This window comes from Strigops habroptila, chromosome 4 (assembly GCF_004027225.2).
Source record: "Strigops habroptila isolate Jane chromosome 4, bStrHab1.2.pri, whole genome shotgun sequence".
NCBI classification, from domain to species: Eukaryota; Metazoa; Chordata; class Aves; order Psittaciformes; family Psittacidae; genus Strigops; species Strigops habroptila.
The window spans coordinates 2,507,610-2,532,088 of NC_046358.1; the positions used below are offsets into that span (position 1 = coordinate 2,507,610).

General features: G+C 42.3%; 1 protein-coding gene across 1 annotated transcript; it reads left to right on the top strand.

The window, feature by feature from the left end:
• Positions 1 to 11,798: 11,798 nt before the first annotated feature.
• On the top strand, positions 11,799 to 22,054 carry LOC115606144 (acyl-CoA (8-3)-desaturase-like). The gene is given in 12 exon segments (XM_030481527.1): positions 11,799 to 12,017; positions 14,219 to 14,329; positions 14,729 to 14,926; positions 15,996 to 16,096; positions 16,280 to 16,409; positions 18,507 to 18,564; positions 18,981 to 19,057; positions 19,518 to 19,615; positions 19,983 to 20,079; positions 21,069 to 21,148; positions 21,348 to 21,473; positions 21,811 to 22,054. Coding segments are annotated over 12 exon segments (1,347 nt in total). The 3' UTR covers positions 21,863 to 22,054.
• Positions 22,055 to 24,479: the final 2,425 nt, after the last annotated feature.

Genomic DNA, 24,479 nt, shown 5'->3' on the forward strand with positions numbered 1-24,479 from the left:
GAATAAATGACTTTTTTTCAAATCAGAGAGGAACATTTTCAACAATGGAGTAGCTGGAATCATAAAAACGTTAGGATGATGTTACAAGTGAAGTTTGATGGGCAACTGGAACAGGAAAATGCTGTATTTTTCTCCTTCCCAAAACCTGCTCATGTGTTGTTAATGATCTTGCAATCATTGCCCAATCCATGTGTGTGTTTTCTTCCATTATCCTGAATTTCCAAAGAAGTGAACTGTGCTGTTTACAGAATTTTCTCCTTATTTAGAAAATTGAGAAATTAAGATGATTGTAGATCCATACAGGATAGATAATGGATGCAGCTGAGCCGCTCAGAAACAGGATGATTTGTTGCTTCCCAAGATAAGTTCTTTTATAAGGAATACAAAGAGATTTCTTAACAGGTCAGGTATAGAAGACTGATGTATTAATGCAACACTACTGATGGGTGGGGAAAGAAAGAGGATTGCATTACACTGGAAGAGAGTTCATTGGCATGAACGTGGTTTCTATGTGATTTATATCTGTCCCTGCCCACGGCAGGGTGGTTGGAACTAGATGATCTTAAGGTCCTTTCCAACCCAAACCATTCTATGATTCTATGCTCCAGAGATTAACATTAAGTATTCAGAAAATGGGGAGGAATTTCTATGCGGGAAGTTCTGAAACAGCAATAACATAGAATGCACCAATGACTGCTTATATGAAAGGCTGATTATGGTGGTGTCCTTTGGACAAAATAATTTGCTTCCGTGAGAAGTAGCTGTTTTGTAGAGTTGGAGGATCAAATGATACAATGCATTTTTCAGGAAAAATACCTTATAAATATACCACAATAAATAAAATATCTAATGGTGCAAACTTAATAATTCTAATGCTTGTCTAAGGACAAAAGAGTCTCTAGGATATCAAATCTACAGCATTTGATCCCCAAAGGTAAAGAAAGGTGAAGTGAATCACTATATAGAGGAAGCTGTTTGTTAGGCCATTTCCAAAGGTCTGGCTGATCCATAGTTGTCTGCCTCATCTTTGATCAGAAGAACTAGCTTGGCTTTTTGATGTTTTTGGATTTAAGTATATTTGTAACTTGTCCAGTGCTCCAAAACCTACTTGAAGCATTTGGCTCCTTCTAACGTCACTGAAAGTAAAAGGGGCCATTCCAGATGCTCTTTTAATTAAAAATCTAAGAGAAATACAGTGAATTGCCTCTGGAGATTCTTGCTGCTCTTCAGGCTCTGTAGGAAGAACATATACAATGAGTTCAGATAAGATGCCTCACTTCATATTAAACTGCAAAGTTTAGATGACCATTACTGTCAGAACTCAGTTCTGTGGGAGGAAGATTGTTTTCACTAATATATGTTTCTTGGTGTATAAGAAACTCCTACAGCCACTGAAGGTGATCTCTGGACAGCCCAAATATGTCCTGTATGGATGCCAAAGGCAGTGTCTTTCTGGGCAGACAACAGGGCCTCAGGACCTCTGAATCACAGGATCATTCAGGTTAAAAGGGTTTTCATATATTTATACATCATATATCATATCAGAGTCATATGTTCTGACCTGCATATACAAAGGTTAAAAAGGGACAGGAATAAAGAAGAGTTCCTATGTTCCACATGGATATGTCTGGTATCAGGTTGTTTTATTCAGGTGTGGTGTCTGGAATACAACACCACTCTTGAAGAACTTAAAAGGATACAGGGCAGAGATGCAGGAAAAGCTAAAGGTTTAGGAAAGTTCCTTACTGTAGAAGAATAAAATTGTCAGAGCTCCTTGAGCCCAATAAAAGAAGAGGCAGAGACTTGATTATAAAATGAGAAATTTTATAGCAAAGAGTACTTCAATCTGCCAATGATAAACACTCAGTAGCCGAAATGTGAATCAATACCAGTTAAATCTATACAGAAGGTACAGATTCTTAGTACCAAGGTTCATTAATGTTCAATAGAACATAGATAGATTGTGATAGTGATAGATAGTGACAGCTTGTACGTTAAGGGAAATAACAAAATTCAAGGATAACTTAATTTTCTAGAAGACAATCCCTTGTAAACTATAGCTGTTGTTTGCTTTGACTCAGAAAGAGATCAGGACAGTCCTGTGGGCAGTATTAACATAATTAGGTCACCTCCTGCATAATAGACTTTTGGGATGAACATGAGTGCTTCTAAAACACCCATTTAGATACACAGCCAGATAGAATGATAACTTCTGCTGGCAAAAAAACCCCAACAAAACAAATGACCTAACAAGTGAGTCTGAATTCCTTTTCAGCATCATCTCACAATCAATTATGAAAATGAAACAAGATGAAATAATAAATGCTGGGTGTAGCCTAAGTAAAAGAAGAGGTGAATGAAGATGCTGCCAGTGAGCTCAGGTTATGTCTTGGTCATTTTGAAGTTCTGTTTATTTTATTCCCTCTTCTTCCCTCATTCAAGAGGAATATCAGAAACATTTGAAGCTACTGTGTACAGTTCTGGTGTCCTCAACACAAGAAGGACATGGAGCTGTTGGAGCAAGTCCAGAGGAGGCCACGAAGATGATCAGGGGCTGGAGCACCTCCTGTATGAAGACAGGCTGAGAACAGGCTGGAGAAGAGAAGCTGCGTGGAGGCACCTGAGCAGCTTCCAGTATCTGAAGGGGGCTACAAGGATGCTGCAGAGGATCTCTTCTTCGGGGACTGTAGTGATAGGACAAGGGGTGATGGTTTTAAACTTAAACAGGGGAAGTTCAGGTTAGGCCCTTTACTAGGAGGGTGGTGAGGCACTGGCACAGGTTGCCCAAAGAAGTGGTAAATGCTCCATCCCCGGCAGTGTTCAAGGCCAGGTTGGACAGAGTCTTGGGTGGCATGGTCTAGTGTGAGGTGTCCTGCCCATGGCAGGAGGGTTGGAACTAGATGATCTTAAGGTCCTTTCCAACCCTAACTATTCTATGATTCTATGAAGTATTTCTGTCTTGAGCAAATATTCCAAAATTACCAAAATAGAGGAATAAATAAAGGGAAAAGGCCTGCTGGTATCTAATTCAGATTCCAGACCGGACATTAGCTGGTTCATGTTATGGTCTCTGTCTTATAGACAACTTAATTATGAGTTGTGTGTATATATACATATAAAATAATAATAATTCTTGAAGAAACCTTTTCTTCTGAAAGAACAACATCACTTTCGCAAAGACAGTCACCACCCATAACTGCTGTGAGGCAGAACATGTCAAGGCAGGGATAGACTCGGATAGATTCCTAAACTTGGTGTCATCAGATGCAAGACTAGAGGCATAATGTGAAAAATTCTTTTTCTCGAAAATAAAAAAAGAATTTGCAAAATTGCCAAAGTCAGAGCAATAGAACTCATCAGGATTAGCTGCTGTCTTAGTTTGTTCAAGAACTGAAGCCATGGTGTACTCCAGCCTGTTGTACCTGGCAATGAAGAACCTGTTAGACGGAACCAGGATGATTGGCCCAAAAGTAGGAGTTGGGACTTCCTGTATCATGAGTTGGAACTAAATGATCTTAAGGTCCTTTCCAACCCTAACTATTCTATGGGAGGAAAGCAGGATTGCCTTGGCAATACCTGTCCTCAAAGGCTATCTGAGTTGTGTAAAACTTTTACTCAGGCTCTTGAAGCATGAATAAGACTCATGCTGGCTCAGACCATTTGTAGAATTAACTGTACGTGGGAAGTTGACTACCTGGCAGATGGATGTTCTAGTCTCAGAGTTAAAATGAGATCTAGCATGATACCTTCTTGATTAAAACGGATAGTGGCTGAACTTCTTATCATAAGACAGATCTACATGTCCCTACATGTAGATCTACATATTTTAGATGAGAATCTAAAAAGCCACACACCTACTCCATGCTACCTCAGATTTTAGGGTAGTGATAAAGCCTTAGTTATTCCGGGGATGAAGAGGTCTGCACAGTTATGTGGCATGCTACCCCAGGAGACTGCATACTTAATGGGAAACCTGGATGGAGCAACTGGAAATAGATTGACATTGGACATGATCTGCCATCAGAGATAAAGGAACTGGCAGTTAGGAGTGTGTGTGCATCCAAATCAGAGCTACGTGTCCCAGCTTAGCTACACTGGACTCAAGCCTCTGCTGCTTTTGTTTAAGAGCAAGGTTTGGCAAATGAAAGAAGCTGATCATTGCAGTCAGTGAGAGTAAAGAGCTCTGTCATGATCTGGAGGAGTCTTAGACTATAAGAACTTTATAAGACTTAAGCTAATAGTGAGAAACAAACTGGAGATCATTTTGGATTGGTAAGAAACTATTTGTGAGGCAGATTGGGAATGCAAAGAGTAGGGAAAGGTCATGGAAGTGCAAGTAGGAACTGCTAGTGTCTTCAGCCATATAAATAAAAAATGTCATCCTGGACTCTTGTAATAGGACAAGGGACAATGTGTTTAAACTCAAACAGGGGAGATTTGGGTTGGATATTAGGAAGAAATTCATCACTGTGAGAGTGGTGAGGCACTGGCACAGGCTGCCCAAGGAAGTTGTGAATGCTCCATCCCTGGCAGTGTTCAAGGCCAGGTTGGACACAGGGGCTTGGAGCAACCTGCTCTAGTGGAAGGCGTCCCTGCCCGTGGCAGGGATTGGAACTGGGAGCTTTAAGGGAGCTTTAAGATCCCTTCCAACCCAAACCAGTCTGTGATTCTGTGAATATGACTGACCTGGTGGAGAGGGGAAAATAGAAATTTAAGGTTGATGCATATCTCAAAATGCATATGTTGCCCTGCTAAGAGTTTACATCACAATATGTACCTGAGGAAAGACAGTGTAGAAGGGACGTGGTGAAGGCCAGAGAACTAAATGATGGTTGAACAGTGCAGAGGGCAAGTTGTTGCAGGATTTCTACCTCATATGTTGCAGAAGCTGGGAGGTTACCCAAGACCCAGAGGAAGGATAGGCGAAGGAGAGTGCGCTGTGTGTAGGCTGTAGAACCATTGTGGGTGTTTTAATCCTCCTTATGCCACGTCATTCCTAGTCGGTGTTGCACAAGCCATGTATTAAAAGAACCCTTTCAAGCATGGCCACCTTTTGTAGAGTTCTTCTTTTGTGGATGCAAGATTTCAGACAGCAAGAACATTCAGAAGGGTGTCTGTGTTGGTTGATGAGAAACTGAACATGAGCTAGCTTCAGTGTGTGCTCGCAGCCCAGAAACCAACTGTATCCTGGGCTGCATCAAAAGAAGCATGACCAGCAGGGTGGAGGAGGTGATCCTGCCCCTCTACTCTGCTCTCATGAGACCTCACTTGGAGTATTGTGTACAGCTCTGGTGTCCTCAACATAAGAAGGACATGGAGCTGTTGGAGCAAGTCCAGAGGAGGCCACGAAGATGATCAGGGGCTGGAGCACCTCCTGTATGAAGACAGGCTGAGAACAGGCTGGAGAAGAGAAGCTGCGTGGAGGCACCTGAGCAGCTTCCAGTATCTGAAGGGGGCTACAAGGATGCTGCAGAGGATCTCTTCTTCGGGGACTGTAGTGATAGGACAAGGGGTGATGGTTTTAAACTTAAACAGGGGAAGTTCAGGTTAGGCCCTTTACTAGGAGGGTGGTGAGGCACTGGCACAGGTTGCCCAAAGAAGTGGTAAATGCTCCATCCCCGGCAGTGTTCAAGGCCAGGTTGGACAGAGTCTTGGGTGGCATGGTCTAGTGTGAGGTGTCCTGCCCATGGCAGGAGGGTTGGAACTAGATGATCTTAAGGTCCTTTCCAACCCTAACTATTCTATGATTCTATGAAGTATTTCTGTCTTGAGCAAATATTCCAAAATTACCAAAATAGAGGAATAAATAAAGGGAAAAGGCCTGCTGGTATCTAATTCAGATTCCAGACCGGACATTAGCTGGTTCATGTTATGGTCTCTGTCTTATAGACAACTTAATTATGAGTTGTGTGTATATATACATATAAAATAATAATAATTCTTGAAGAAACCTTTTCTTCTGAAAGAACAACATCACTTTCGCAAAGACAGTCACCACCCATAACTGCTGTGAGGCAGAACATGTCAAGGCAGGGATAGACTCGGATAGATTCCTAAACTTGGTGTCATCAGATGCAAGACTAGAGGCATAATGTGAAAAATTCTTTTTCTCGAAAATAAAAAAAGAATTTGCAAAATTGCCAAAGTCAGAGCAATAGAACTCATCAGGATTAGCTGCTGTCTTAGTTTGTTCAAGAACTGAAGCCATGGTGTACTCCAGCCTGTTGTACCTGGCAATGAAGAACCTGTTAGACGGAACCAGGATGATTGGCCCAAAAGTAGGAGTTGGGACTTCCTGTATCATGAGTTGGAACTAAATGATCTTAAGGTCCTTTCCAACCCTAACTATTCTATGGGAGGAAAGCAGGATTGCCTTGGCAATACCTGTCCTCAAAGGCTATCTGAGTTGTGTAAAACTTTTACTCAGGCTCTTGAAGCATGAATAAGACTCATGCTGGCTCAGACCATTTGTAGAATTAACTGTACGTGGGAAGTTGACTACCTGGCAGATGGATGTTCTAGTCTCAGAGTTAAAATGAGATCTAGCATGATACCTTCTTGATTAAAACGGATAGTGGCTGAACTTCTTATCATAAGACAGATCTACATGTCCCTACATGTAGATCTACATATTTTAGATGAGAATCTAAAAAGCCACACACCTACTCCATGCTACCTCAGATTTTAGGGTAGTGATAAAGCCTTAGTTATTCCGGGGATGAAGAGGTCTGCACAGTTATGTGGCATGCTACCCCAGGAGACTGCATACTTAATGGGAAACCTGGATGGAGCAACTGGAAATAGATTGACATTGGACATGATCTGCCATCAGAGATAAAGGAACTGGCAGTTAGGAGTGTGTGTGCATCCAAATCAGAGCTACGTGTCCCAGCTTAGCTACACTGGACTCAAGCCTCTGCTGCTTTTGTTTAAGAGCAAGGTTTGGCAAATGAAAGAAGCTGATCATTGCAGTCAGTGAGAGTAAAGAGCTCTGTCATGATCTGGAGGAGTCTTAGACTATAAGAACTTTATAAGACTTAAGCTAATAGTGAGAAACAAACTGGAGATCATTTTGGATTGGTAAGAAACTATTTGTGAGGCAGATTGGGAATGCAAAGAGTAGGGAAAGGTCATGGAAGTGCAAGTAGGAACTGCTAGTGTCTTCAGCCATATAAATAAAAAATGTCATCCTGGACTCTTGTAATAGGACAAGGGACAATGTGTTTAAACTCAAACAGGGGAGATTTGGGTTGGATATTAGGAAGAAATTCATCACTGTGAGAGTGGTGAGGCACTGGCACAGGCTGCCCAAGGAAGTTGTGAATGCTCCATCCCTGGCAGTGTTCAAGGCCAGGTTGGACACAGGGGCTTGGAGCAACCTGCTCTAGTGGAAGGCGTCCCTGCCCGTGGCAGGGATTGGAACTGGGAGCTTTAAGGGAGCTTTAAGATCCCTTCCAACCCAAACCAGTCTGTGATTCTGTGAATATGACTGACCTGGTGGAGAGGGGAAAATAGAAATTTAAGGTTGATGCATATCTCAAAATGCATATGTTGCCCTGCTAAGAGTTTACATCACAATATGTACCTGAGGAAAGACAGTGTAGAAGGGACGTGGTGAAGGCCAGAGAACTAAATGATGGTTGAACAGTGCAGAGGGCAAGTTGTTGCAGGATTTCTACCTCATATGTTGCAGAAGCTGGGAGGTTACCCAAGACCCAGAGGAAGGATAGGCGAAGGAGAGTGCGCTGTGTGTAGGCTGTAGAACCATTGTGGGTGTTTTAATCCTCCTTATGCCACGTCATTCCTAGTCGGTGTTGCACAAGCCATGTATTAAAAGAACCCTTTCAAGCATGGCCACCTTTTGTAGAGTTCTTCTTTTGTGGATGCAAGATTTCAGACAGCAAGAACATTCAGAAGGGTGTCTGTGTTGGTTGATGAGAAACTGAACATGAGCTAGCTTCAGTGTGTGCTCGCAGCCCAGAAACCAACTGTATCCTGGGCTGCATCAAAAGAAGCATGACCAGCAGGGTGGAGGAGGTGATCCTGCCCCTCTACTCTGCTCTCATGAGACCTCACTTGGAGTATTGTGTACAGCTCTGGTGTCCTCAACATAAGAAGGACATGGAGCTGTTGGAGCAAGTCCAGAGGAGGCCACAAGGATGATCAGAGACTGGAGCACCTCCCGTATGGAGACAGGCTGAGAAAGTTGGGGCTGTTCAGCCTGGAGAAGAGAAGCTGCGTGGAGACCTCAGAGCAGCTTCCGGTATCTGAAGGGGCTACAAGGATGCTGGAGAGGGACTCTTCATCAGGGACTGTAGTGATAGGACAAGGGGTGATGGGTTCAAACTTAAACAGGGGAAGTTCAGGTTAGGCCCTTTACTAGGAGGGTGGTGAGGCCCTGGCACAGGTTGCCCAAAGAAGTGGTAAATGCCCCATCCCTGGCAGTGTTCAAGGCCAGGTTGGACGGAGTCTTGGGTGGCATGGTCTAGTGTGAGGTGTCTCTGCCCATGGCAGGGGGGTTGGAACTAGATGATCTTAAGGTCCTTTCCAACCCAAACCATTCTATGATTCTATGAATCAGTGGGTGCTCTGCACCAAGCATAAAAAAAGTTATTAAAATGCTGACTCCTCTAAAAAAAAAACCAACCCCAAACAAAATGGGTTTGTTTTCCTTGTTAAATTGGCATTTACCTTGAATCACTCTGTGTCATATTTTCTCTTTGTAACAATATATAATGCTACCTGTGTGCTTGAGAGAGGGACATTGTAACAGTTGTTAGAATTTATCACTTTAGATCCACTAAATTTAGATCTTAAGCCACAGAAGAGCCCCTGGGGTTCTCACTTCTGGGAGTTAGAGAATGTGAAGGGTATATTTGATAGGAATTGCTTAAATTCATAGGAATTATCTTAACTGAGATACACAAAACAGAAAACTACATGATGATTGCTGAAGAGATTAATACTGACCCTGTTATGAAAGAATCTGGGGTGTGCAATTACAGATGATGTGTGCACATGAGAAGGCCTCGTCAGAACTGCGATAGCAAAGCACAGCAAATTTTAAAGCTTCAGTGTGCAGCGTTGCAGCGTTTTCTGTGTAGAGGTTTTAGTAACTTAGGAGCACAAAAAAATTATATACATGTAAGTTTATATAGTTCAGTGTCTTAATGCAACTTATTGTTCCTTGGAGAGTTACAGATGAGAAGGTCTGCAGTGCTTATTCAAGAACCTAATTCTACACCTCATTATAATTAACATATAATAAATCCATCTTGGTTTTTTATTGTTTCCTCATAAAATAAAACCAGAAGCTAGGAGTGGAAGCAAAGTTTGCCACCACCTAAATGGTGGTATTTCACAAGTGTTTTTTTCTCTTTTGCAAAGGGTATAAAGATTGCTTTCACAGAGGAAACAAAATCCCATGTGTTACCTTACTTCTGCTATCTGGATTAAGTTGTGAAACAAAGTTAATCAAGACTTTGAGTATCTGAGCAAACCGAAGCCCTCAAGGCAATGAGAGAAGAGGGCCTCCATTGTAAATTTGTCTCTCTGTCCTTGGTTTTACCTTTGGTTTTGCTTCTCTTTCCTCAAGTACATGAGGTTCCTGAAGAACAGCCCCATCTGAGATACGTGGAGGTGTCTCATTAATTCACAATATCTAAAACCAGGAAAACCTGTTCTTTCCACCTCCTGACTGACATGGTGTCTTTTAATGTTCTAATCAAGTAAGTAATTGATGGATATTTTCATTTCCTCCAAAACATTTCTTCAAAACAATGTTTTGCAGTCTTCAAAAGTGATTGTCTCTTGAAATGACTGAGGAGATGTTTTAGAATGTTGCCTTGTCCTGAATTATGGATTCCCAATAAGGTTCTGTGCTGGTGAGAAAAAAAATTTCAACTATTTCAGTTTCCTTGCTGTGTTTGGAAAGAGACATGTCATAATCACAGAAGAGCGTCTTGAATGAGAGTCCACGAAATCCATGAAAGAACACAGGCTCTACCTGCAGGAGTAGGAGCAGATGGGTGCCGGTCATCTCCCTGCCAGAGCACAGAGCATCCATGAGCCCTCCACAAAGGTAAGGTGCTATTCCAGCATGCATTCAGACCAGCCAGAGCAGGGCAGAGAGACTCAGGTCTGCCTACACAGATAAATGCAGCTGTAATTATAGATGCTTACCTCCAAGGTCATGCTTTTCAAACTCTTTGTACTGTTGACATCTAACTCTGGAGACACATACAAGCCATAACTGTCTGTCTTTCTGACATCTAAGTTCTCCTGGGTGAGACTGTACAGCTCGTAAAGTTCTTCATCCAGTCTTGCCAAGGAGCCTTACTTGGTAGGTATTCTGACAGCATGTGTAACAGGCTCCATGGTAAATTTAGTTTCTGTAGAAAAGGTGGTCAAAAGATGATGATCTTTAAGGTCCCTTACAACTCAAACCTTTCTATGATTCTAAAAGAACCATAGGTGTCATCCTGTATGACAAAATTACTCAGAACTTCAAGGACTTGCCTGAAGCATAAGATTTTCTTAGAAACAAGCTCCAGTGTATCTTAGTACCAGTGGATTAAGTGTAAACGTGATGGGGGATAAAAATATTGTTGTAATAACTATGAGCTCAGTAGTCACGTCACTGGCATACTGGAAAGCTGGGGGAGCAATGTCAACTGTCTGGGGAAGGAGACTCTTAGTCACAAAAGCAGTGATGTAGAATAGCTCTGTGCACATGTACTTGCTCCCAGATGCATGTGACATGGATTTTGACAGGTGTGTGAGTAGCTGTTGCAGAACACTGTCTATGTTGTAAATTCACTTGAACTGATTTCTCAATAGTTTCTCTGGGTGAGCATGACTGTGACTTTCTCTACCTACGTGGGCTTTTCAAAGTGACTTTGACATTTGTTTGGTGACCTGGATAATACCGACAGAGACAGCTTCTGCTTTCAAACTGGGAAAGGACTTGTTTGGTTTGATTCTAATGTAATGGGCATTACAGGACCCTCTGGATGGGATTTGATGCTAAAGAAATTCAGACATGAAATACTATGCACACTGCTAATATGGAAGATAACTATCTTAGAGTTCCTAAACTTAATTCACCTGAGTAACAACACTGTTTTGGTGGACAGTGGCACCCACAGTGTGTGTTAGCTGTGAAAGTCATGACATGACTGTGTGTGTATAGGCAGAGACATCCCATACTTGATAGGACAAGGGGTAACGCCTTCGAGCTAGAAGAAGTGAGATTTAGATGAGATATTAGGAAGAAATTGTTCCCTGTGAGGGTGCTGAGGTACTGGCACAGGATGCCCAGAGAAGCTGTGGCTGCCCCATCCCTGGCAGTGTCCAAAGCCAGGTTGGAGCAACCTGCTGTAGTGGAAGGTGTCCCTGCCTGTGGTAGGGGGTTGGAACTGGATGAACTTTAAGATCTCTTCCAACCCAAACCTGTCTGTGATTCTGTGATTTGACTGGCTACAAAACTGAATCTAGTAACAGATGCTCTGAAGAAAGCTGTTCTCCCTAGAAGGATCTGCATTCATTCTTGGAAGTATCAATTACCATTTGCAAACACACTAGATATGTGTCAAAGTGTCCAGTGTGAACGTGGAAGAGGAGGGAGCTATGGAAGGGTGTGTTTGGGCAAGGGGAGCCAACCAGCCTAGAAGCACAGGGAGTGGCTTGGAGAGGACTTTATAACGGGCAGGCTGAGATGGTTCACTCTCTGCCCGGACACAGTGCTGCAAAGCTTAGAGCAGTGCATCTCAGCGCCACCTGCACATCTACCAGGACAGATGGCTCCACAGACTGGCCCCGCTGGAAAGGAGACGCGACCCATTTCAGCCTTCCTGCAGCTTTTCACTTGGGAAGAGATCAGAATCCACAATGGCCGTGGGCAAGGGCAGGAGCAATGGCTGGTGATTGATAGGAAAGTGTATGATGTTGGCAGGTTTTCCAAACGACACCCTGGAGGCAGCTGAGTTCTAAGCCACTATGCTGGGCAAGATGCTACGGTAAGGTCTAGGAGGGCAGAGGAGCAAGGCTGTGCCGTTGTCAGGGCAGGAGGGCATGATGGGATGCCAGTGGAGAGTGCTCATGCTAGTTGGCACTGTGCTTGGGGCATGGCTTTGCCTAAAGCCAGGATCCAGGATTTTTTTCCAAGTTCTCTTGACTACTGTAGAGCTCATAATTGTGTCTATATGATGAGAATTGTGTGTATATGGTGAGAATTATCTTCCTCTGTGGATTACTTTGTATATGTAGACGATATGCATTGCAGAACATTATGCTGGTATCACATGTTGAAGGATAGATGAGTTGCAGATGATAGTCCTTAAAGTTAATCTCTCATAAGATAGGAATCAGGGCTTAAGAGCAGGGAGGAGAAAGGACAGGTTGCAGGACTGAAAGGCTTACGTTTCTGTGATACAAACCTGTGGTACTGGTGTTGTGGATAGGAAATTCTGCTTGAAAGGTTCTGGCCCCTGTTTCTAAGGTGCAGTATCGATACTTACAGCTTGACTCAGTTCTAGAATTCCGGGCAAAAGGGAGCTACATAGAAAATATTTAAAATCCTGGAGAATAAGGGGGACAGAGAACATAAAGGAAAGATTTCCCCAGTCCTCTGGGTCTGAACTCATTTGTCACTGTGACAAAGGGCTGCAAGATATTTATAGAAAGCTCATCAGTCCAAAACGTCACCTTGCTCTGACTTCTTCTGGACTAACATACTCAAAGATAGACTGTCTCTAAACAAGAGACCCCAGAAGCATGGGAAAAAAGTTCGCTGAGAATATGAAGTAAAGAAGAGTTTAGGTTTTTCTGGAATTTCATCCTTTATTCCATAGTTTGTGTTTGATTTTGAAGCTGGTATTTCAAACGGTTCTTGGACAGACCTGTTTTTATGTCACTGGTGCTAGTCAGTTCCTCAAAACACCGAACTTAAGGGAACCAGTAAGAGATACCCAGATAGTCCTGCTGTGTAGGGAGCTTCACTGTATATCTCTCACGGTCCTAGAGTAATTAAGACAAGACTTTAAAAGCATCATTCTAAGCATGGCAAAGACACACTTTCATGTTTATTACCAGCCTCAAACAAGTAGAATCATAGAATCATAGAACAGTTAGGGTTGGAAAGGACCTTAAGATCATCTAGTTCCAACCCCCCGCCATGTGCAGGGACACCTCACACTAAACCATGTCACCCAAGACTCTGTCCAACCTGGTCATGAACACCGCCAGGGATGGAGCATTCACAACTTCCTTGGGCAACCTATTCCAGTGCCTCACGACCCTCACTGTAAAGAGCTTCTTCCTTATACCCAATCTAAACTTCGCCTGTTTAAGTTTGAACCCATTACCCCTTGTCCTACCACTACAGTCCCTAAGGAAGAGTCCCTCCCCAGCATCCTTATAGGCCCCCTTCAGATACTGGAAGGCTGCTATGAGGTCTCCACGCAGCCTTCTCTTCTCCAGGCTGAACAGCCCCAAATTTCTCAGCCTGTCTTCATACGGGAGGTGCTCCAGCCCTCTTATCATCCTCATGGCCCTCCTCTGGGCTTGCTCCAACAGCTCCGTGTCCTTTTTATGTTGAGGACACCAGAACTGTACACAATACTCCAAGTGAGGTCTCACAAGAGCAGAGTAGAGGGGCAGGATCACCTCCTTTGACCTGCTGGTCACGCTTCTTTTGATGCAGCCCAGGTATTTTTATGAAATTTAGTTTCTTGAAACTTCTCCAGCTTCCTTGGGCCAAGCTCCAGTTGATGGCAAAGAACTACAGGAGCAACCAAAGAGACAAAAATGGACAAAAGGAACTGGATTGTATATTCTTAGGGACTGTAGTGGTAGGACAAGAGGTAATGGCTTCAAACTTAAACAGGAGAAGTTTAGATTAGATATAAGGGAAAAGTTCTTTACAGTGAGGGTGGTGAAGCACTGGAATGGGTTGCCCAGGGAGGTCGTGGGTGCTCCATCCCTGGCGGTGTTCAAGGCCAGGTTGGACAGAGCCTTGGGCGACATGGTTTAGTGTGAGGTGTCCCTGCGCATGGCAGGGGGGTTGGAACTAGATGATCTTAAGGTCCTTTCCAACCCTTACTATTCTATGATTCTATGATTCTATATTATATACGAAAGACCGGTAAAAAGGAGAGGCTCAGCATCTGGCGTTTAGTCCCATATCCTTTCTGAACCCTGTCCTTTGTGTCTTTCTCAGGATGCCTTTATAGCATTTCACAATGATAAGTCCCTGGTGGAGAGATACTTGAAATCACTGCTGATTGGGGAGCTGGCACCAGATCAACCCAGCTTTGAGTCTAATAAAAAAGTGAGTGTCCTGGAATCCAGCTGTGGGAATGGCTTGGGGTTTGGTATGGGAGGAGAAGGAAAATAAGAGAAATAGCAGCGTGCCTGACACTGTGCCGTAGGCATGGAAACTTGCAGTGTCCCAGAATCACTAAATCCACACCTGGGTGTGAGGAACAAACCCAAAGCCCCAAATTCTGCTCAGTTTTTACCATTTCAATGTGTCACTACCAAAGCTTGTCGGCAAATTGTTCTCCATTGTGAAAGCAAATCCAAGATCTGTTTATTTGATGCTCATTTTTGCACAGAGAACCCTCTGAGAGAATATTTCCTCTCACTTCCATGTCCACTTTGGGATCCTTGGGTCTGCCGTGTTTCATTTTCAATGTAGACAGTGCATTAATACTCACTTTTCCCACAGAAAGCACTTTTAGAGGATTTTCGTGAGCTGCGCTGCTCAGTTGAGAAGATGGGACTTCTGAGGCCAAATTACAGCTTTTTCTTCCTGATTTTCCTTCACCTCCTGGTACTGGACGTTGCATCCTGGCTCGTGGTCTGGCACTTTGGAATATCCTTTGTGCCTTTCGTGCTTGGCATGGTATTCTTTACTGTTGCTCAGGTAAACTGCTGACACTCGTTCAACACTGAAGACCTGTTTGGTTCTCCCAGGCGGAGACAATAATGAATGTTGATATCACAGTTGTTGCTTTACTTCCTTGTCTTAGATCCTGTTCTCTGGCTGAAGACAACAAGCATGTTCTACGGCACAGTTTTTATTGCATCCGCAAATCTCATTTTGCTGACAAGCTGCTCGCCAGGGTTGGTGGGGTGGTGTGAAGTTGGCATTTCATAAGATGGGATGAGCTGATCTCATCACTTACCCCAAGCAAAAGGGGGAATATTTCATTCTCAACTCCATTGTTGAATGTCTGATAGCTCTGGTGCTCGTTGAGTCCTTTATGAGCCAGTTACATTCACTAGTCCTGAATAATAGAAGGGTATGATACATGTCAGGGTTGGTGGAGGGAAGGAGGGAATAGGACTTTGTGATCCATAGATGGAAGACACTGGAGAGTGAAGGGAGGTAGAAAGCAAGAGTTTCTTAGTGGCGCCGAAACCTTTGGTTTGCTCAGACATCTGTGGACAGGGTGTGAAGTAACTCGTGTTTTTTAAACAATCTGTTCTCTTTGCCCAGTATCTGCTAAGGCAGATACTCCTCAAAGAGCATTCTTGTATTTCCATAGGAATATGTAATGTAATCAAGTTGTGGATTTGGAAATTCTTACATTTTCTAGCTAATTGCTAGGAAATTATATATTTGCAATGGGGGCAAAAGACTTTCATGCTGTAACAAATTAATTACATTACAAATTAATTTTAATGGTACTTTGTTACTTTCCCTTCAGCTGCTACAATGAAATCAGTATCTTGTATCTGAAAAGTTGGACCAGATGATCTTTGAAGTCTCTTCAACCTGGTACTCTATGATTTCATAGCATTCTATGATACTGAGCAGCTTTAGGACAGTAGTCTGGAAGGAAGTTCTCAGCATCTAAGATAGCTGGTGAGGTTTCTTCCCCAAACCAGGAGGAAGATGCGCTCACACTCTGACATTACGGAGACTCCTGAGACAAATGAATGCAATGCTGCTGTGACTCTTCTTCCTCAGTGACTCTTTTGTCTTCCAGATCCAGATGGGCTGGTTCCAACATGATCTGGGGCACTGCTCTGTCCTCAGGAAGCCTAAATGGAATCGACTTCTGCATTTTGTTGTGATGAATATTCTGAAGGTAGTTGCCTCATGGAGGGAATATCGTCTGGGGCTAATATGGACTAAAAAATGAATGGGAGTGTCCCTACATTCAGGCAATATGGCCTGTGAGGGAAGTGTAGTGCAGCCATCAATAAGAGGTGGATAAATAGTAGTTGTTGATATTGTTCTAGTTTGAATCCCTGGTCTTCATGTTTTCCTGGGGTTACCAGCCAGCTGGTGGACTCACCTACATAACCAGCACCATGCCAAACCCAACTGCTTCCGCAAAGACCCTGACCTCAACATGCACCCTCTCCTCTTCAGCTTGGGAAAGACGCTCTCCGTGGAGGTGAGCATGGGCATGTTTGGAGAAACAAAGATTTTACTGACAGAAAGCTATACCCAGCCCAACCCGAGCAGCAATCTGGGCTTTCCGGGTAACTCCCCCCGGTTTCTATATTGGGCACCACATGCTTTGGTATGGAATAGCCCTTTGGCTAGTTTGGGTCAGGTGTCCTGTCTCCGCTCCCTTCCGGCTTCCCGTGCCCCTCCTCACTGGCAGAGCATGAGACTGAAAAGTCCTTGATCAAAGTAAACATTATTTAGCAAGAACTAAAACCATCGGTGTGTTACCAGAGTTGTTCTCAGATTAAAGCCGAAACATAGCACTGTACCAGCAACTAGGAAGGAGAAAAATAGCTGTTATAGCTGAAGCCAGGACAGGCACCAGCTTCTGAGTAGCAACATCTTCAAATCAGTGCTTAAGTTCTCTGTGTTGCTAGAAGAGCAGGGTAAGCACCTTGCAGGCAGCGCAAATAATGAGTCAGTCCACTTGCATTAGTGTTATATGTTGTTAGTGATCCTGTAGATAGTGAGTCAGATGTTCCCTCTGGATCCTTTTGACTGTGGGAACTGTTTGGCACCTAAATCCTTCAGGACCAATAGAGCTGCTATGCACAAAACACAAGCATAGGAAATGATTTCTTAATCATAAATTTTATGGCTTTCATAAAAATAAAAACCATGAACAGGCCCTCTCTGCATTCTTATGATTTCTGATATCATCAGGATAGGCAAAGTCTCTTTTGCTTCTTTTTTCCCTGGCAATTCTGTTTACCCATGGGATGATGAAATGGTCTCTTTGCTAAATAACCAGCTCTCAAACTAACATCTTTTTCTCCTTTAGCTGGTGGTAAGAAAAGATCTTATAGCTCTCCAAGGCATGAGGAAAATTCCAGCTCCACTGTCTCCAAAAGACTCCAGTAAATAGAGTTTGCACAAAATACTTATCCACTGTTAGCTGCAAGTGGGAAGGAATTTGTCCACGATCTTCTGAAAGATCTCTCACAGTTGTATATGAGCATAAGCATCTCGAGTGGCTGTGCTAGATTGGGTTGGATGGAAGTGACAATGTAGGAAATCAGTTCTCATGTCTTCCTGCTTTTTAAGAGAGAAGAATCAGGCACATTGTGGATGGGCAAAGTGGATTTCATTTAGTCCAGTTCATTTAGTCCAGTTCATTTGTTTTGTTTCAGTTTTGATCCAGTGAAGACATCTTTGAAATGTTCTTGGGGGTTTTTTTCTCACTAATAGGGAAGCTCTGAAATAGTTTGCTTTGCTTTCTTGTTATTTTGTCGTTTGAAGAATTAAAAGCACAAGATTTGCAGATGATGTTAAGAATCCTTTTGTGTAAATAGTGAAAAGATACACTGCGAAGAAAGGAACTTCTTGTGCTTTTTGTAAATATTTCATCTCTTTGCTGTTTTGTGTAGTTGAAAGCAAAGTATTCAAGGAACTAAAAAGGTCGATGTCTTTATAGAGTGCTGGCTGCCTTGACCTTGCAGAAATTATTGTACAGTCATTATAGGATAGCATCTAAATGCTTATGTCATTTCTGACCACTATCTCCTTTATTACTCCAAAATTTGGAATGTCTGCATCCTATCTCACCTGATACAGCAATTCAGATGTAGCTTTCACAGCAAACACATCCTGCATTCATCACCCTCCAAGATTCCTGTCTTAGTCTTCCTGTTACTAACTTGTTCCTCCCCGAGCACTGGTAGTCTCAGCAATCTGCGGTGAATACGTGGTTAGATGGGACTTTCATTACTAGCACTAGAAACTTCTACAAAATTAAAATAACCTGTGAGCATATTTTGTGATTTTTGAGCATTTTTGTATCCTGCCACGAGTTTTGGAGCCACCCTAAAAAATGGCTCTGTTCTGACATTGACATAAAGTTGATATCTAGATATAGAGGCTCAAATGAAATCTGCTTCTCTCTATTGCTTTGGAACTTCAGTACCTGCTTTTCAAGAGGAGGGGTTGAATTAGAGAGATTAAGAGATAGTTCTCAGTGCATTCATTAGACAGGACTAAGAAATACCTTATAAAGGATCTCAGGTCTCCAACTGGCGCATTGCAATGTCTTTTCATCTTTCAGCTTGGAAAAAAGAAGAAGAAGTTCATGCCTTACAATTATCAGCATAAGTATTTCATCTGTGAGTATCCCTACATACTTCCTTGCAGTGCTGTGGGAACTTCACCTAAATATCATGACTGCATCTCTTCCACAAAATAAAAGTTTTTAAGATACTCCCATTGAAGTCACAGCTTCAGGAAGCCTCCTTCACACCAAAGTAGTTTCACATGAGAAGGAATTGCCCCTTATGTCGCTGTTAGGATTATGTGGTGTTAGGTGCTATATAGGGGTGAATCAAGTTTAAGTATGAAAGGGATGGGAAAGAATTAAAGACTGGTGACATGAAAAGAGGAAGAGAATATGCTGACATGTGAAAGTTGGTGTAAATGGAAGACAGCATTTTTATTTCCACTGGAAAGACGGTCTTACAGAAGAATATTCTGTAAGATTTATGATGCAGTGAATTGATAAATGTCTCTCTGTTCTTTCCTTCAGTATTGGCCCCACTTGCACTTGTACCCTTCTTCCAGCTGTCTACATTCTACTTTGCAATCAAGAGGAAAAAGTGGTTGGTAAGCACTGCTTACACTGTCTATACAGACCATTCAAAAACTGTCTCCACTCTGTGGCTATGTCAACCTTCCCTTCAAGTGATTGAGGGTTTAAGCCAGAAAAGGCTGATTCTAGGCTTGCTGCAGCAGGAATGCAGTCAATGGGTCTGGGAAGAATTTTCTAGAAGCTTTTTAGCCTTTTAGCAGCTGAGTAAAAGTTAACAGAAAACTATCAATCAGACCTAGTCCCAAAACAGGGCTGTTTGCTGTCTTTTTGTTACTGAAGGTGAGTGCTATGGGGATGTTTCAGGGAAACACTCATTGTGGGGCAGAATGATGGTGTGGAGCCTCCTCTTGATAAATAAGAGATCAATAACTAAAAACATTTTTAATGCTGGAGTTCAAGTAAAAGGAGGAGGAGGGAGTGGAGGAGGTTCATCAACGAAGCCATATTTTCATCTTGTTTTGTTTCGTTGTACAGGACCTCTTCTTGATTGTGTCTTTCAACATTCGAGTCTGCCTCATGTATATTCCTTTAATGGGATTTAACAACTTCATGGTCTACTACTGGCTGTCCAGGTAACACGCAACATACCCAGAGTTCCCATGACTAATATTTGGAAACAATGTCGAGTTTCAGTGGAAATAAATGAAAAATAATAATACTCATTACAATTTTCTGATGTTTATTTTCTAACAGACAGTCAGCTAAGAAAAAACAGGGTATTTCAGGGGAGGGGTGGTGGCTGCTCAGCAACATCTGCAACTACAAATTGAGTGGTTCTCAAAAGAAATTTCAAAATTTAGGAGGCAAATGGATGATACAGAAAATCCTGAATTATGTAAAAGTGCTCTTTCACTAAAGATGAGATTCAGGAAGGTGCTTTAATGGTAAATTTGGATGGGATTAGAGATATGAGAAGTGTTTCTGTGTTTATCTGTGCAGGTACCTGGAGAGTACCTGGTTTATTTGGGTGTCTCAAATGAATCACATTCCAATGGACATCGATTACGATAAGAACGAAGACTGGGTATCTACTCAGGTGAGAATCTCTTTTTTTCTGGAGGAATGGGTCTGCAGTTCTGAATTGTAGGACAATGTTGTTATTGTCTCAGCTATAATGCTGTGTTAATGAGGTTTGTCCTTGCTTTTTGTTAAATAGGCATTTCTGGAACAGTAAAAACATTAGTTGTAACAAAGGACATCTAGGGTAAAAAAATCCTACCCTTTCACTGAAATGTTTTGATGTATTTTTCACAATGCTTTTCCCTTCCTATTACGAAAAAGTACTGATGATCTAAAAGTCAATCTCCTTTTTAGGCCAACTAAAGAGAAACAAAATGGGACTGGATACCTTTAATTTTTACCCTACATGTTACAGCTATAGTACAGATAAATCTTTAGGTCTGATAAAGTGAGTATGTTAATACAACTTTACTCACATCTCTGTTGCCTCCAGCAGTATAGTCCCATTCATTGGAGAGAAAGAGCCATTCCTAGAGCATGATTCACCTTACTCTAAAATTGACACCTAAAGCAGGTCAGAAGAATAGCACCTGGTTTTCTCCAATGAGTGTAAGGTGATGAGCTCAGATGCAGATTTCAGACCAAAGGTGCCCAAATCAGGTGAGATGAAGCCTGGGTACACAAACCTTTCCCTCATACATTTGCATCTGACTCCACTTGTACTTGTTGGAGGAGACTAGAAGATTGGGTTTTTTTTCTTTACTGGGTATATTTCTTTCTGTCCAAGTGAAAAATGTGAGAACCTCTTAAAAGAATGGCAGTTGAGGTTGCGTGCGTGCCAGTGAAGTCGTTCTTTCTGAACAAAGAGCTATTTAAATTGACCTATATCCTAACAACCCGTTTAGACTTTGTTAAATTCTTCAGGGCAATCATGGCTATAATCCCTGAATCTAACTTGCCACTTATGGTAGAGAGGGGTGGATAATGGTTGCTGGGGTTCAGTTATCAGACTTGCAGAAAAATTTAATCTAAATCATGTATTTCTTTGGTGTCTTTTGCTCCCAGCTCCATGCAACATGCAACGTGAACCAATCTTTGTTCAATGACTGGTTCACTGGGCACCTGAACTTCCAAATTGAACACCAGTAAGTACGATTATGGGGAGAAGAGTGGGAATGATATGGGCACTTAAGAGACAGAAAGACCATGTCATCTCACATTAAACCATCTCAGGACACCCTTTGCTCTCCTTCCGGGGGAGGGCAGGGAAATACTTCGGACAGAGGGACCAGAGAGTGGTGCAAGTCGAGTCTTACAATAATTCCCTCTCTTTCAATTCTGCAGCCTTTTCCCCACAATGCCTCGACACAACTACTGCAAAGTAGCTCCGCTGGTGAGAGCCCTTTGTGATAAGCATGGCATTGAGTATAAAAGCAAGAGTTTACTGACAGCATTTTCGGATATTTTGCAGTAAGTATCACTTAACAAGATAGTTTTGCACTCTAATTGCGTGCAAGCAAGGGACATAGGCAACCATTTCAAATCTGTATCAACGGGGAGATCAAACCTGGAGTTTATTTCGGTTTTTCTAAAGGCACTTTCATTTTCAGAAATTTCCAAAGTTTCAAAGATTTGTTTTCTCTTATTAAATCCTCTCAACTCATTCCCTCTACACAGACTTTGCAATGAGATGTCCATCCAGCTTTTAATCCATTTTTTCCATTTACTTCATTTTAATGCTAAATTGCTTCCCATGAAGTTGAATATTGCCTCCCCATAAGTGATGTTTTACTTTCTGTTCCTGCAGTTCACTGAAGGATTCTGGGGAGCACTGGCTTGAAGCTTATCTGCATGGATAGAAACTGGCAACTCTCAAAGGGAACCTCTTCACCAGGCAACTGCTGCAAAGAGTCTGCACAGACCAGCAGTGTTTGTGTGTGTGTTCTGGCATAGAAACTTGGGAGCTGGGCAAAGCTAATTTCAGTAAGAATGGGTGGGAAAGTGGCTTCAGGAGACATTTTTTTCTTGTTCTCAACCATGGACCTCTCTTTTTCCTGCTCTCAATCTCAGACCTTAGAGCCATGATGAACTGTGCCTTTAAACTGGGAAGAAGTAGCTCTGGAATCGGCTTGATCGGTTTACTTCATTGGAAGTGTCGGCTCATTTCATATGGAAATGTTTGAAAGGAAATCCTTCCTAGAATCATAGTACAGTTTGCGTTGAAGGGACTTTTAAAAATCATCTTGTCCAAAGCCCTGGCATGGGCAGGGACACCTTCCACTAGAGCAGGTTGCTCCAAGCCCCTGTGTGCAACCTGGCCTTGAACACTGCCAGGAATAGGGCAGCCACAGCTTCTCTGGGCAGCCTGTGCCAGTGCCTCAGCACCCTCATAGGGATGAACTTCTGCCTAAGATCTCATCTCAATCTCTCCTCTGGCAGTTTAAAGCCATTCACCTTGTCCTATCATTACAAGCCCTGGTAAAAAGTTTCTCTCCAACATTCTTACAAGCCTTCTTTCAGTATTGAAAGGCTGCAATAAGGTCTCCTTAGTGTTTTTGGCTCAGCGGATCAGTGAAAATGGGATAGTACAAAGCAAAGTGCAGGAAGTCAGGACACATTAGGACAGGGGGAGGTTCTTTAAGGAATATTCTAGAACAGATAAATAAGTATGCAAAGAACAATATGAGCTGGTGGATGTCCCCATAGCTACTGATCATATGTACACTACTTGCTTTAACTACTTAGGAGCTATAACTAGTACTGGTCATGGATTGAATAGGGAGGCAGATAATTAGATGCTAAGTTTTACACCTGTAATGCTGGGTTTGAATACAGTCCAAAGAGTCTGTATAGCATATATTATTTATATGCATAAATACATATATACAGTTTAATTGCATGGTGATGGTGCTGTCTGATTAGCTTTTTGATGTAGACCTGCTTTGAATAAGCCTGAGAAGCCTAGGCACTGAGGCATACGTCCAGGTTGCAAGGCCATTTAGACTACTCTTGCTTTCATTAAGTTTTATATATAAATAAATGCTTACTTCCTGGTGAATCCAAATGCTTACTTCCTGATGAATCCAAGGCCCTGTGGGCATCTACATTTCTGCTCTGTTCCTAGATCCAGAAAAAGAATGAAATTATACCTAATTCTGTCATCTCATACGGGTCTCTTTGGGCCTTGCAAACTTTTCTCCTCTCCAAGGATCAGATTAGATATTAGATTAGATATTAGGTAGAAGTTCTTCCCTTTGAGGATGGAGAGACACTGGAACTCACTCTTAGCAGTTTTGTACCTGGTACTTAGTTGTTTGGCTCCGAGAAGGACCTGGCCTCTCCATGCTTATGGTCAAGGACAGCTTTTTCTAGTGGAAAGTGTCATGATCACCTCTGTAGAGGCACAGTAGCTCTCCAAGAATGTTACTGGTTTCTGAGAGAGCCCACAAAATGAAGAAACTAGGAATAGGAAAGGTAAACTGTAAATGAGGAGAGGCGAACATTGAATTACACACAAAAAAGATGGAGGATGTATGAAAGAACAAGGAGATGTACGGGTATCAGTTAATAGCAGGGAAAACAGAAAGAGGTGGTAACATGGATACAGGACAAACAGAAATGACAAGAATATCAATAAAGCTCCTTTTCCTGGTTTTTAGATTAAAAGTCAATACCTGTTTTAGAAAGAGTGTATGACCTCTGATGAATCTTCCTGATTTTGCAGAGGCCCACATACTGCCGTAGGTTAGTACCCTTTTTGGTTCTGTCATGAGGAAAGATCATCTCTGAGTATTTCTCCCTCCCAAACAGGGTTTTGAAAGCTGAATATTTCTCCATATGAAAACCAGAGAATTCAAGCATACAGGAATCTTCTAAAATGCAAGCAGTGACTATTCATTCACCTTTAGTTTAGCAATACTTGTTGGTTTCCTTGCCATGCAAAATCCCAGTGCTGAAAGTAGGTTTTCATTTGCAAGGGCCAAAAAGATTCATTTACTTTTTATTGCTATTTAAATAATTTTCCAAGTTCACACCAAAGTGTGGAGGAAATAAAAGCTTCCTACACTTGCAGGTCTTAAAGAGAGCATATCACTTTATCTTTAGTTCTAGTTGTAGTCACATACATTAAACACAGAAATTACACTGTTCTCATTGAAGTGCATTTAGCAACATCCCTGTACACATTGTCAATACAATAGCAACGCCAGTCCTAAAGGAGTGCCTACATTGCATGACATAGCATGTTAACATAGAATCACTACACTGGCCTCTTTCCCACTTTATCTCGTGTGCAGGCAATCACTACACTCCATTAAAGAGCCCATTCCTGGCTCTTGGAGATGCTGCAAGGCAAAGTTGGCACATTCAACACCAAACACCTCATTGAGAAGTAAGGAATTGGCATGTTGGCTTCACTCAGAGTCTAACTTGTACCTGCAGAGCCTAACTTGTAGTTGGCTCTACCAGCACTTTACT